The 12662-nt window shown below is 40.9% G+C and overlaps 1 protein-coding gene across 1 annotated transcript in view; it reads right to left on the bottom strand.

Annotated features, from left to right (window-relative positions):
• Window positions 1–12662, bottom strand: part of LSAMP (limbic system associated membrane protein) — a gene marked incomplete at its 5' end in the record, with an annotated part of 349538 nt that overhangs the window by 30910 nt on the left and 305966 nt on the right. The window contains 2 exons of the mRNA XM_082221195.1: window positions 3966–4001; window positions 11909–12057. Coding sequence (XP_082077321.1) covers window positions 3966–4001; window positions 11909–12057 — 185 coding nt within the window. The remainder of the gene's footprint in view (window positions 1–3965; window positions 4002–11908; window positions 12058–12662) is intronic.

Below are 12662 nucleotides of genomic sequence, written 5' to 3'. Positions count from 1 at the left end.
CATTATACCCATCCTCCAAATGAAAGTGTTAGTACAAGCTAGAATATCTACATCTAAGAGGAAACTAGCTACAATCTACAGTCAGTGCAGGGCCATTCTCCAATCAGCGTCTGCTTTACATAAAGGGAACTGTTATTCTCCCACCACCACCAACCTCGTCTACTTGGACTCACTTACTGTAACCATGTGTCTGGTTTAGGTATGTGAAAAAAGTGGCTGATTAAATTCAGCATTACCACCACTTTGCTATTGTATCTTCAGAAAGCACAAGGGGCAATGGCAGCTGGAGAACAAGGAGGGTGAAAGGGGTTGAACTTTAAGCTAGAAGTGGATACAAGACACGAGGGACAGCTTGGTTTAGGAAGCTGGTGAACCTGGTAGAACTTGAGACTTGTGGTGCCTCCACTATCGTTCTGCCTTGTGTGGGGCGATGTTTGCCCAAGATTTTGGTTTAGAACTGAAATGGTGGGCATGGGGAACTTATCTATAGAAGCACATTGAAACCCACAGCACTTTTAGCAGAAGAATGTGCACTCTAAAAATACCTTTGCTTTGGCATCTAAAAAGATCAAAATAGCTTTATTAGACAGTAAACAAGTTTTTGTTAGGTAATCCGCAGTGGCTTGCATCCCAGGCAATGCAATAGTGACAGCCTTTTCTATACCTATCTGGCTACTGTTGCCTGTGGTGACTACGCTAACAGGCTAATGGTGACAAAATAGTAAATCACTGCACAGGATATTTTATGAAAATGCTGCTTTACAATGAGAATGGTTTGCCTTTAACAGCAAAGACCCATACTAATAAAGTTTAAAAAATCAGAAATGATTCAAATGTGTCCTTGTAACGCCCATGTGGTCAGGAAATGCTAATTCATATTAAACACAACAAAACAAGCGCTACAGCCTAAGGCTTTAAGAGCAAGGGTGATATGATCAAAATCTTAGAGGAGCGCATTCATGTCTGAGAAAAGGAGCCATGTCTACACAGTTTAGGGATTCGATAATATTTTTCCTGAGGCTCTATCAAGAGGTGAATTGTAAAGGCAGAGCGAACAGTTAGTAAAGCACCAATACCTGTGCTAATTGCCCATGGCAAAGAAACTGCTGGGAACATTTGGCAGAGAAATAAGGTTCTACATATTAAAATTATAGATTTGCTCAGTAATCCAGGATGCACTGAAGGTAGACTAGGATGTAGCTTATGTGAATCAAAATCGAATGCTTGAGCATTAATTCAAGCATGGAATAAATCACACTGACACATTATACATGCAAGATAAAGTGCTATTAAAACTTTACAGGTTAAAGTTTTGATCATGTGGGTACAAATATATATTTCTCTGCTGATATTTTCATTCAGAACCGTAGAATTTTAGAACGGTAAGGGGCCCAAATATAGTCATCTAGTCCAATTACCTGCAATGCCTCAGTCCAGAGAATCCTACACATGTTACTTCTAAGTCCCAGTGTTCAATATGTTTTAAAGTAAGAGTGTGCCCTTGAAGTATAGGATTTACTCCCTGGTAAGTGTGATTAGGACTGTAGCTTTATCCTTAGGCAAGAATGAAGCGAGACCAATATATTATTTACCTGATAAAACCACAAACCTAAAAAAATAAATAAATCTGGGTTAATTGCCAAAGCTTTAAGGTCAGCTTTGGGGGCTCAGTTCTGTGTCTCATTATCAGATGGATATTTAACAAGGTGCAAGGCCTTCTCAGTGGTGGCATCTAAACTGCTTCTCAGATACGTTCTATTGCTTTTTCAGCAAGGAAATTTTAATATTCAACTTGTCCTGCTGTGAGGTAATTATTTCAGGTAAGTTTTTTATTGTTAGTAATTGTATTTATTTAGCTTTTAAACTTGAAGCTACTTTGAGTGAATACATACATATATCTGGATGCAAACAAACACAACCAAATGATAACTATGAGTAAAGCATTCCTTATATGTGTTGTGCATGCATGTTTTTAAGGCACACACAATGTGGGTGATTAATTTAAATACAACTCTTTGTTTTCAATAAAACCTAAATTTAATTAATTTAGAGATGCTAAACACAAACCAAAGCAGCCCTTTAAAGCTGTTATTCTTGTATCTGTGCACATTTTCATTCCTGATTCATATGATAATCATATTTATTTGATTTATTTTTAGACTGCTTGTTTGCAAATGGCCTACTTTATTGATTTTCTTCAGCTTTATGGCAAATAAATATACAGGATTTAATTTAATGGTACATTGTTTTTGTATCTGTTTTCCTTTAATTGTATTTGTAGATTTGCCTCTGTTTACCCACCAGTTGTAGCCAGTGGCTACAATGTTCTAACCATTTTAGTTTCCCCATGAAAATGTGTGGATTCCCTTTGAACACATGATAGCAAGCAAGTGACAATACCAACAGGTTGTATGCCCTCATCCTCTTGATTAATAACCAGTGCTGCTGCTGCACTGCAGATGTGGGAAACATCATTATGCTACCAGATGATTAGCAGGTGGGTGTTCCTAGTCATATGTCAAAGTTGGCCTGCCTACTAGACCAAAAGGGTCTTCCACACCTGCTGTATCGTCTGTGAGGGTTTGTTGTTGTTTTTCTGGAATCAAGTTGCCCTTGCAGACCAGCGACTCTCAAAAATTATGTTGCGAACTGCCCTGAGATCTATGGATGAAGGGTGGGACACAAATTCAAAAAATTAATAAATATCAATGGTGCAGAGAGTGGAAATAAGTGCTTCCATTTCTATTAAGCCTATTGGATACCATTGCCACTGGGTGTTTTCCAATAATAAAAGCACACACCAGTGCTGTGTGGGAGCCAGCGGGTGCTTTTTCAAAGACCTACTTGCACCTGGATCACCAAGAAGCTGAGTGAACAGCAGAGCAGTTGAAATTACTGGAGGCTGGTATTTTTTTTGATTGGTGATTGAATGTGCCAACATATCACATACAAGGGGTGAGATTTCATTTCAACATCTCCTGCTATTCATTCGGCATGTAGGGCAGGCCCAAGAAAGACCATCCTCATTGCAAGAGAGCATATTCCACATGCAGAATTCAAGTGAACAGGCAGACAAACTGTACCTTAACATTGCCAGTGGGACAGTGTCTTCTACTGTGCCTGAAGGCAGCAGACCAACTTAGGGAGAGCAGAGGAAATCATAGTCTCCAGCACCTTGCTGTCACTCCCTGAGACCATTACTCCTCTGCATTGCTGCCTGGACAACCACCTCACTCTGTGTAATGGTAAAGGGATGTAGTGGACTACCTGTCCATCATACACCAGAGCATTCAAACAAATTGTTACTATTTGGGGTGGGGGGGTGGGTAATCATCCCAAGTTGGCTTCTTCACTTTAGTTTTGAGCTGGTGGATTCAAGATGACATAGTCTTCTCACTGGCTCATACCAGCTCAGAATACACATTGGGGTCAGTCCTTTTAAAAAGACCTCAACTCAGTCTCTTCCTTCATGAGAAATATTTACAATGTTGGGTATAGAAGGTTAGTCTAGAAGCCTCCTCACTGGCAAGTTAGCTTTCCATGCGAAGTGAGCTTGTAACTGGGTGTTTTGATGATGACTTTTTTCAACTTTCAGATCAACCATCTCCCATATGCATTCTGAGGTGATACTTGTCTGTGAGGAGCTATACTATATGGGTCTATATAGGTTTTCTGTTAGATAGTAATTGAAGACTGAAGAACAAAGGAAAAATCTCTAATGTGCTGAATTGTTAAAAGATTCAGAGGACCTAAGTTTAAAAGACCAATGGCTTAAGAGTTGAACAGCTGAGTTTGCCAGCAATGGGGCGCGTAGATATAAGGACAGGAGCAACCAGAATGTAGACACGATGTCTTATTTTTACACAACAAATAAACTATTTCCTCTTCCCTGCTTCATCCTACTTATTGAATTGATGGAGAATGACCCAGCTTAAGAGCTACTGTGACACAAAACATATACTGACCTGGAAAAGGATTGGGGAGTGTGGGTAATATTTTCTCTAAGGAGTGAGAAAAACAACAAAACAAAACAATAAGCAACATGCACTTCCGACATTCAGCAAGCAACAGTTACAAACCTGGAGTGCTTCCCAACCTGAAATTGCTTTGATTCAAAAGAACATTTGCTCTTCCCAAAGCACCTAAGTGTGTGATGAGGCAGGGAGGAACCATCTGAAGGAGACACAAACTAAATAAGCAATATACAGAATATAAAGGGAATTATGATACCTTCTGTGAGGGAACTTGAGTGCCATGATTTCACTATCCAAATATCACCACAAGATCCCAACACACAGTTCTTTGACCTAGTAATTTTTTGCCTATTTTGCTTTGCTGTTAAATTTGTATTGTTAATATGTTTGGTTAACTATGCTGAACTGCAAGCAGCAAAGACATTCTAGACACTTTCTACTCTGTACATACAGGCCATGTTCAAGAATCAATGATGGCATCTCCTTCGTACAAACTCAGTTGCATTATATGTCTTGATTTATCTTTAAACCCTTTTGTCTCATGGCAGAATCTCCAAAGTACCAGTGAAAACTGTGGATTTCACGGACAATGTTGCAGCATCTCTCAGTCAGTTTTCAAAATAAATAGCTTAAGGGACCACCCTCTCTCTCTTAAAAGGAAAGATCTTGATTAAATGACAAATGTCACCACCAAAGAGTCTATTAGGCAAATGACTCCCAGGAACATAGTATGTTTGGGTACAATCTGGAGAAGCTTGTTTTACGTCTTCATTCAGGCTTTTACAGACAGGGAAACTGAGATAAGAAGAGGGGAGAGAAAGAAATTATTGTCCAGAAATCAGTGGCAGAGCCAGGGTGAACTAACCAGAGGCTGGCCACAAGACTGAAGGATATGTGTAATCTATCTCAATATAGGGCTTTGAATTATTTATGTACTAAATTTATTTATTTCATTCCATTTATTAATCCTTTCCTATGAAGCATCTCAAATTCCCAGTGATGCCATTGGTAGTACAACAGAATCCAGTCCCCACCAGCATTCTTGGTGCCAGGGAGGGATGCCTGGCACAGAAACCTCCATAAAGGCTATGTAGCTGTTTGACTGGTGCCTGTCACTGCTGTCTCACCACTGCCAAATATGTTCGGGCAAAGGGAAGAGGTTGTGGGGGTTAGACCTCAGCAGCAAACTCCAATATGAGCCACACCCAAATTTAAAAGGATCTAGGACTAAGCTTTGATGGTATTGGGGCATGGCTATTTGAACAGAAGGACCTAACATTCTGCCCTTGTATTGTTTTTGTTATTAATTAACAGTATTTACTTGCCCTTCACCAGCAGGTCCCAGGCCAGGTTACAACAATTTAAAATTAAATTAAATTAGCTAAAACAAATCACGGTCACAGGAATAGGCTGGGTCCTGAAAACTCACATCACAGTTGTCAAAGTCCAAGGTTAAAAGCATTCACCAAAAACTGCACAGAGAAGATGGCAGGCACATCTCTGTGGGGAGTGCATTCATAACCAGGTGGCTGTACAAAAACTGCAAGCTCTAGGCAGACGCATAGCTAGGAATGACAATATATGCTGGATGTCCCCTCTGAGCTTATGGGAGCTTCATGAAGCTCATCACAGGTTAAAGCATTTCCTGGCGGATCTCTCAAGAAGTCAGCCAGTCATTATTTGCTTATAAACCTTTTCAGGCACCAACGGCGCAATGCTCCTTAGGCAGAGCACACCGTGCTATTACAACCCGACTTGTTGTGGAAGCTCTATAAGCCAATCAGGCTACAGCAGGTCAAGCACATCCCTGTGACTAATGACAGATCTCCCTGCACTAACTGCCTTAATGGGAGTGTTTGATGTCACAGCAGGTGCTGGAAGATATTGTCTTTTGGCTTGGAAAAATACACAGCCAGGCTGGAACTTAGTGTTTATGTAGCAATGGGGGCCTATTGTTCGGGGAAAACAGTCAGCTTCAGTGACAGGATTTCCTTGTTATTTAGTGCGCTTAAATAACATAAGCCCATTACCTTTCCCTCGCACAGTTGGCAAGACACTTCTTCACAAGTGGTTATTCTGAAGCATTCTGGCCTCATTATTACATTGCTTTGTACAAAACGGCAGTGCCTTTCCCTGGCCTGCTGTGCAACACCCTTCTTACTCCACCCCATTCCTGCCCTAATAATTCCACCTTGCCTTGTTACTCTCTGTGATACTATAGCTCTTGAGTAAAATGCTTAAGGCAAGCATAAAATGAAAAGCACGCTAGCCACTGGTCTGCTGCACAGTCCGTTCATTAAATCACAACTGAGAGCTGGTCCACATGTTACAACCACAAAGAAAAGGCTGCATGAAATTGCCCCATGTGGCCTCTGTGTCTGTGGGCCAGTGAAACTTATGCAGCAAAAGGAGCAGGGGGGGGGAATTATCCATGCCACATTTTGTAGAAGTTTTGAGAAAACAACCTGGTTCACTGGATGACTTACACCCCTCTGAAAACTTGCTGTGCACAGATAGCTACCATGTGATGGCAGATACTTTGTCGAGTGCCTTTCCACCCGTGCGACTGAAAACTGTGCTCTAGTTTTTCTGCTGCCAATCAATTATGATATGTGCTCCAGTTTTTATGCTGCCAATCAATTATCATTTTGAAGTATTTATAGGCCACGTTTTGTAGCGCAACTCCTTCAAGATGGCTTATGTACCTATCCGATGTTCATATGAAGCTAGCGGGTTGTAAACAATGCTTTCTGTGGTCAGTGTGTGCATGTACAGGAAAGGCTGTGTTATCATGTGGTTCTAAAATAGCGATGCAACGGAGCGTGTGCTTGTTCCCGAGACCTCATACCGCCTGCTCAGCCTGTACATTTGCACCAGGATTATATTACGCAGCTATCATAAATCTCCAGGGCTCTCTTCAAAGGAAAGCCGCTTGGTAAAATATGACCTGAATTTCCCACAGCGTTTGCAGCGAATACTGCTAAGTTATATTGATATTAGGTGACTGAGTGCAAGTGTGTTGGTTGTGTGGATGGGGAGGCAGGATTACACCCACTTGCCTTGCTCCCTCCCTCCGTTTGAGGCACATAGGCTGCATTTGTATATGGGACATTTAACATCTGCACAGTCCTGCTGTGACATCTCAGAATTTATTTATCAATAATTAACTTAATTCAAAATAAGAAAAGAGGTTTCGATATACTGGACACACAAAACCTACACATTCCAATCTGTTCTCAGAAAATTTGGGGGACTTGTTTCCTGAGCCTTGGTTCTATTCTCCCCCACCTCTTTTTGTGATTCAGAGTAAGGCTTGTGAAATGCATGTTTGCCCAGGTTTTCTTCCACCACCAAAGTTTCTGCATGGTTGTGGCTTATGGTGCAGTTCTATACATGACTACTCAGAGCTAAGTTCTACTGAATTCAGTAGGGCTTACTCCCATGCCAGTGTGTATAGGATTGCAGCATTGTTTGGGGATTTAATAAAAAAAATACTCTGTTTTTCTTCAATGCTTTCCAGTTCTCAGTCCATTGATGCCACTAAAATTTGATAAATGAACCTACGAGCTGTCAAACAATTGATTGAATTATATACATTGCTGCACATATTGACAGCCAATGTCTCTCAAAGAGACAGGAAGCTGTCTAAAGCAAATGCTTTCTTTCACCTGGTATTTAGAGGAGATACTTCTGATGTGTTGATCACTATATTCTGCAGTGATGATAGCACTTGGGCCTTTCTGATCAATTTCAGGGCATTGTCCTCCGACAGTTTGTTATTACTCCTGTTGCTGTGTGTTTCAATCTTGTTCCTCTCCTGCCTAGCTCTGCTTCATTTCGTTGGACAAATCCTCCCATTTCTAAATGGCCATAGGAATGACAGGTATAAATCTCCACTGATGACAGATATTCCCACCTCCTTTGGGTCCAGTCCCTTACTTCCCAAAGTGCATTTTGCTTTAGGTGGTGCAGCGTATTGAGGCCCACCTCTGCCTTTTTCACGCTCTGCCTGGGATCATCCATCACTTATTTTTGTCCCTTCCTAGGCTGTATTTTTCAAATAATTTGCAGGACCCAATAAGCCCCGTGCACCCTTTTGCTATGGGCAAAGCCACAAACATTTCACTTTGCCCCTATTCCGCAGTTTCAATCTCGGCTCCTGTCATTTTTCAACCACTACAGAACCTTCTGGCACTGACATTCCATCTGCCTCTCAAAGGAGAGGATATCTTTGAACAAATTTGTTCTCTATTAAAAAGCATGAAAAGTCTCTTACTGATGCTTCAATCCCTTTGATTCCGAAAAAGAAAACCACCAAAAGGGGAGGGCTGTATCACTTGCTCTAGTTTGTTCTTGGATGTGAGGCCAAGCAGGCTTGGAGGGGTATTTCAAAATGCCTTGCGCTTCCTTTTGCTTCTTTCTGAAGCTTAATGATAGCCAATTATAAACGACCAGGCCTCCAATTATACACTTCTTTAACACAGAAATACGAAGTTTTTCTCATCTTCGTGGACTACATAGGAAATTTGTTCCAGGTCCTTCTCCCCCCCCAACTTATCTAAAAGCTAGAGAGAAGTGTTCATCTTTAGTCACAGGAGAAAAGCTACTTTATTTTTTTAAAAAAACCAAAGATGTACCGTATACACACATTTAATTGCATGCAGAGTGGCTTTGGATGTTATACAGATATAAAGAGAGTAGGAATTGCAAGTACCCTCTGCTTCCTGTTGCTCTCAGTAGATATTTAATGGCGTGGTTTGCACATAATACTGCACTATGTCTTATGACATCATGATCTGAAGTCATGGTTTGTTGTTGGTTTGCTTTCACTATGGCTTGTTCTGTGTGAACCCAGCACCTTTCTTTAACTGTGGTTTGTTTGAACACCCTACCTCAGACAACCAAACTACAAAGGTATGAGGCAAGAGCAGCTGGAAAACACCCAAACTTTGAGAGAATCAAGCCTGGGCTTGTTTGATTGTGGGACAACTCATGATTAACTTAGGGTTTGTTAAAGAAACCATGGCTGTACCTGCAACTTGAGCTTGTGAAGAAAAGCAACACACTGATGCAACTGAGCTTCCTGCTCTCTTTGCATTAGCATAACATCTAAGCTGCTCACATTTGGTAACTTTGATGTGGAGGCACCGCCACTAGTGCAGTAGTCCACTGGTCTACTGCATTCATGCCCACGCCAATAATTTTTCATTGCCATTTCTTTTCAAGAGCTTCCCACATCACCCCCAAATCACTTTTTACTATCCCACCAAATTTACCGCTTAATCAGCAGAGTGGTGAGAGCAGATGCTGAATAGGAAATAAGCAAAGAGGTGTTGTGGTATGCTTTACAAACTGCATTCTGGGCAGTATTTTTAAAAATGTAAAATAGTAGTAATATTATAATAATTTATTATTTATACCCTGCTCATCTCACTGGGTTTCCCCAGCCATTCTGGGTGGCTTCCAACAAAATATTAAAATACAGTAGTCCTTAGATATTAAAAGCTTCCCTAAAGAGGGCTGCCTTCAGATGTCTTCTAAAAGTCTGGTAGTTGTTTTTTCCTTTGACATCTGGTGAGAGGGTGTTCCACAGGGCAGGTACCACTACCCAGAAGGCCCTCTGCCTGGTTCCCTGTAACTTCACTTCTTGCAGTAAGGGAACTGCCAGAAGGCCTTTGGCACTGGACCTCGGTGTCCAGGCAGAACGATGGGGGTGGAGATGCTTCTTCAGGGCGGCTTTCAAGACTGTGCTAAGGTGATAATTCTATCAGTGTAAGCGTTTCTCCTTGCCAGAAGGAGCAATCTCCCCTCTCCTAACCTTACACCCCATTCTGGGGATTCTCCTGATTCAACCCTCCTGAGCGGAATAGGGGTTGTCCAGATGGAGGAAAGTGCCATTGCGCTAACTGATCTAGAAGGCTCTTCTAAAAGTCTCTCTCTATTAGCCTTTCCCAACCTGGGGTACTTCAGGCATTTTGGACTACAATTCTCATAATCCCTGACCACTAACTATGCTGGTTGTGGGTGATGGGAATTATACTCCAGGTTGGTTGTTTTTTTTTAATCCTAGATAAAAAACTGAGAAAATAATAATTTAAAAAATTAGATTACCATGGATTTCCTTTTATTTATTCTTTGGGTATATACTACTGGCTTCCTATAAAACCCTGGGCTTGGCCCTATCATGCATCATACCCCAGTTTGTCCATCTGTAATAAAAGTATCAACAACATTCATCCATCTCCTAGCCATTTATATTTTTCGTTTTCCGTAATATCTTATATCATCACAGGTGAGTAGGTCAGAGCTATAGCAGGTCAAATTATTTGTGTTAACTGAGTTTGCCCTCAGGGATATTTCAAATCAATGAAGACCTTATAAAGAAACTGCTGATAGAAAAAGAAATAATAGCCCCCAACTCCATATATAATGTCCAGGGGAGATTATGGACTGAACTTTAGAAATTTATTACAGAGAAGTAAACCTTGGATATGTCAGGTCTGATCTGAAGGTTTGATTAGATTTCCTGGAAACAACTGCAAAGCAAGGTCATGTTTAGTTAGGAAATCATGCTGATTCCTTTTTCTTTTAGTCAAATTAATAAAGAATTAAGAGAAGAAAAATGTTCATAAAATAGAATCCAGCAAAGGGTGTGTGGGGGGAGTGAATAATTCAGCTGATTTCTTAGCCTAATTATTCTCTTTTAAAAAATAAAATTGGAAGATACGATTCTGCACCTAAAACCAGAATTTGCTTTCAGAATGATCTCTTATAGTCTCACAGCCTTTTCTAGACATGAAATATGGATTGGATTTAAGACTATCTATAACGCAACTGAAATGCCATTTTTATGGTTTGCATGTTGGGCTAATAGAAAGTTGAAATGCAGGGCTACTGTTCAACATTAGGAATGACCTACAGTTAGTAATTTTGTGTACAAAAACACATTCAGCTATAGTTAGTTAGCACAGACTTCCTCACCTTTCCCTTATATTCAGCAGGACTGGCCAAAGACATTTTGGCACCTGAGGTGATCCACAAAATGTAGCCTCCCCTCCCTGCCAAGGAAGAAGGGGTGAGTGATCTACACTAGGAACAAGGGGGAATAAAGATCTACATCAAGATCTGCTGACCCTGTTAAGCCTGCCACCTAGGGCAGTCACCTCACCTTGCCACATATGGGGGCCGGCCCTGAGATTTAGTATCATCTGTTCTCATAGTCTCTGAAAACAGTCACATCCTTCCAAGTCATTTTTTTCCAGTTCTGTTTCTGCTTTGTGACCTTATTCCCCTTTCAGTTTCTCATTTCTGCACTTTTTCCAGCCTCCCCTTTCTTTCTCCCAGTTGCTAACCTCCATCGTCTTACCAAGTGTTCAAAAGGCCTTTTCATTGTTTTGGCCACACGTTGGTCTGGTACCAGTTTTCTCTTTAAATAGATTATGATGGTGGTTTTTTTCCATGTTCTATGTTGAACAAGGACAGAGCAGGTTGCCTTTTCTTACAGCATTGGATTTCAAGGATGAATGTGGCCATGTCTTTTACTGTAATGGTAAGAAAATTCACAGAGGAAAAGTCTCCATGCCTCCTCTCCAGTTCAGCCACCAGTGCCCCTGGGAAAGGGGCCTACAGAAGATCAGCCCACACACCCACACAATGTAGACCACGGCATGAGAGGCTGCCAAGGGAGTAGTATATCACCTCAGGTTTGGCAGTGGCCTGCCATGTTTGGAGTGATTCTTTAGTAGCTCCCCACGCCATATCCTAAGTTGTTCAAGAGGGGCTCCTGGCCCTCTGGAGAGATTTTTCATGGGGTAAATGGGTGGAAGAAGGACAGTACAGGAAACTTTATTTGGGAATCCTTTTCTTACTGCAATATATGCATATTTTTTTTAAAAAAACCCACTTGGACTTTTTCTTCCCTCTTCCATACTTACTGTAGAGAAATAGGCTAGCATTTGTGATTCCCAGTTTGTTGGTAGCCACACAGGTGTAGTTGCCATAATGTTCTTCAGTGACGTTGGCCACTGTTAGGAAAGATTGGCTCCCTGTGCTCCTGATCTCCAGACCATTGGCATTATTTATCCTGAGAACCAAGAAAAGTAATTGGTAAATACAGTAATGGTATGAAGTCATTCCTCATATGCTCCTCATATGCTAAGAGAAAAGAATGAAACTATATAGAGACTAGAAGGCAGACATGTAAATAAACAGAGAGAGAGGAAAACTGGGACCAAAGATGAACAAGAGATAAGGGTGGGGACATAAGAATAAAGAATTAGAAAGAAAAGGGAGAGGGATGGAGTTATAGATTTTTAAGTAGTTCATAAATAATAAATATTACTCTTGTTTCTGCCACTTTGTTATCTAAATTAGACTCCAAGCCCTTCAGCAGGACTTGCATTTTATGTGCCTTGTGCTTGGCTTGTTTGTATTTTAAGCTCTTCACAAATCATAATTATTAATACTTGCATGAAGACCAGAAAAAACTTTGAAAAAGCTAAAAGTGGAAGAAGACAAGGGAAGCAAGGAATAAAAATGAGATAAAGGCAAGCAGCTTCACCACAGAGTTGATCAACTCAGACAGTGTGGCTCTTGTATGGACTGTGTATTTCGCAGCAGTAAGAATGGGATGACTGCAAGTTGGATTTCTATTTGAATCACCACTGACTTTGGACAGAGTTGTAGGAG

This window comes from Podarcis vaucheri (genome assembly GCF_965113315.1).
Source record: "Podarcis vaucheri genome assembly, chromosome: 4".
NCBI classification, from domain to species: Eukaryota; Metazoa; Chordata; class Lepidosauria; order Squamata; family Lacertidae; genus Podarcis; species Podarcis vaucheri.
This window is presented reverse-complemented; position numbering and strand designations above follow the sequence as displayed.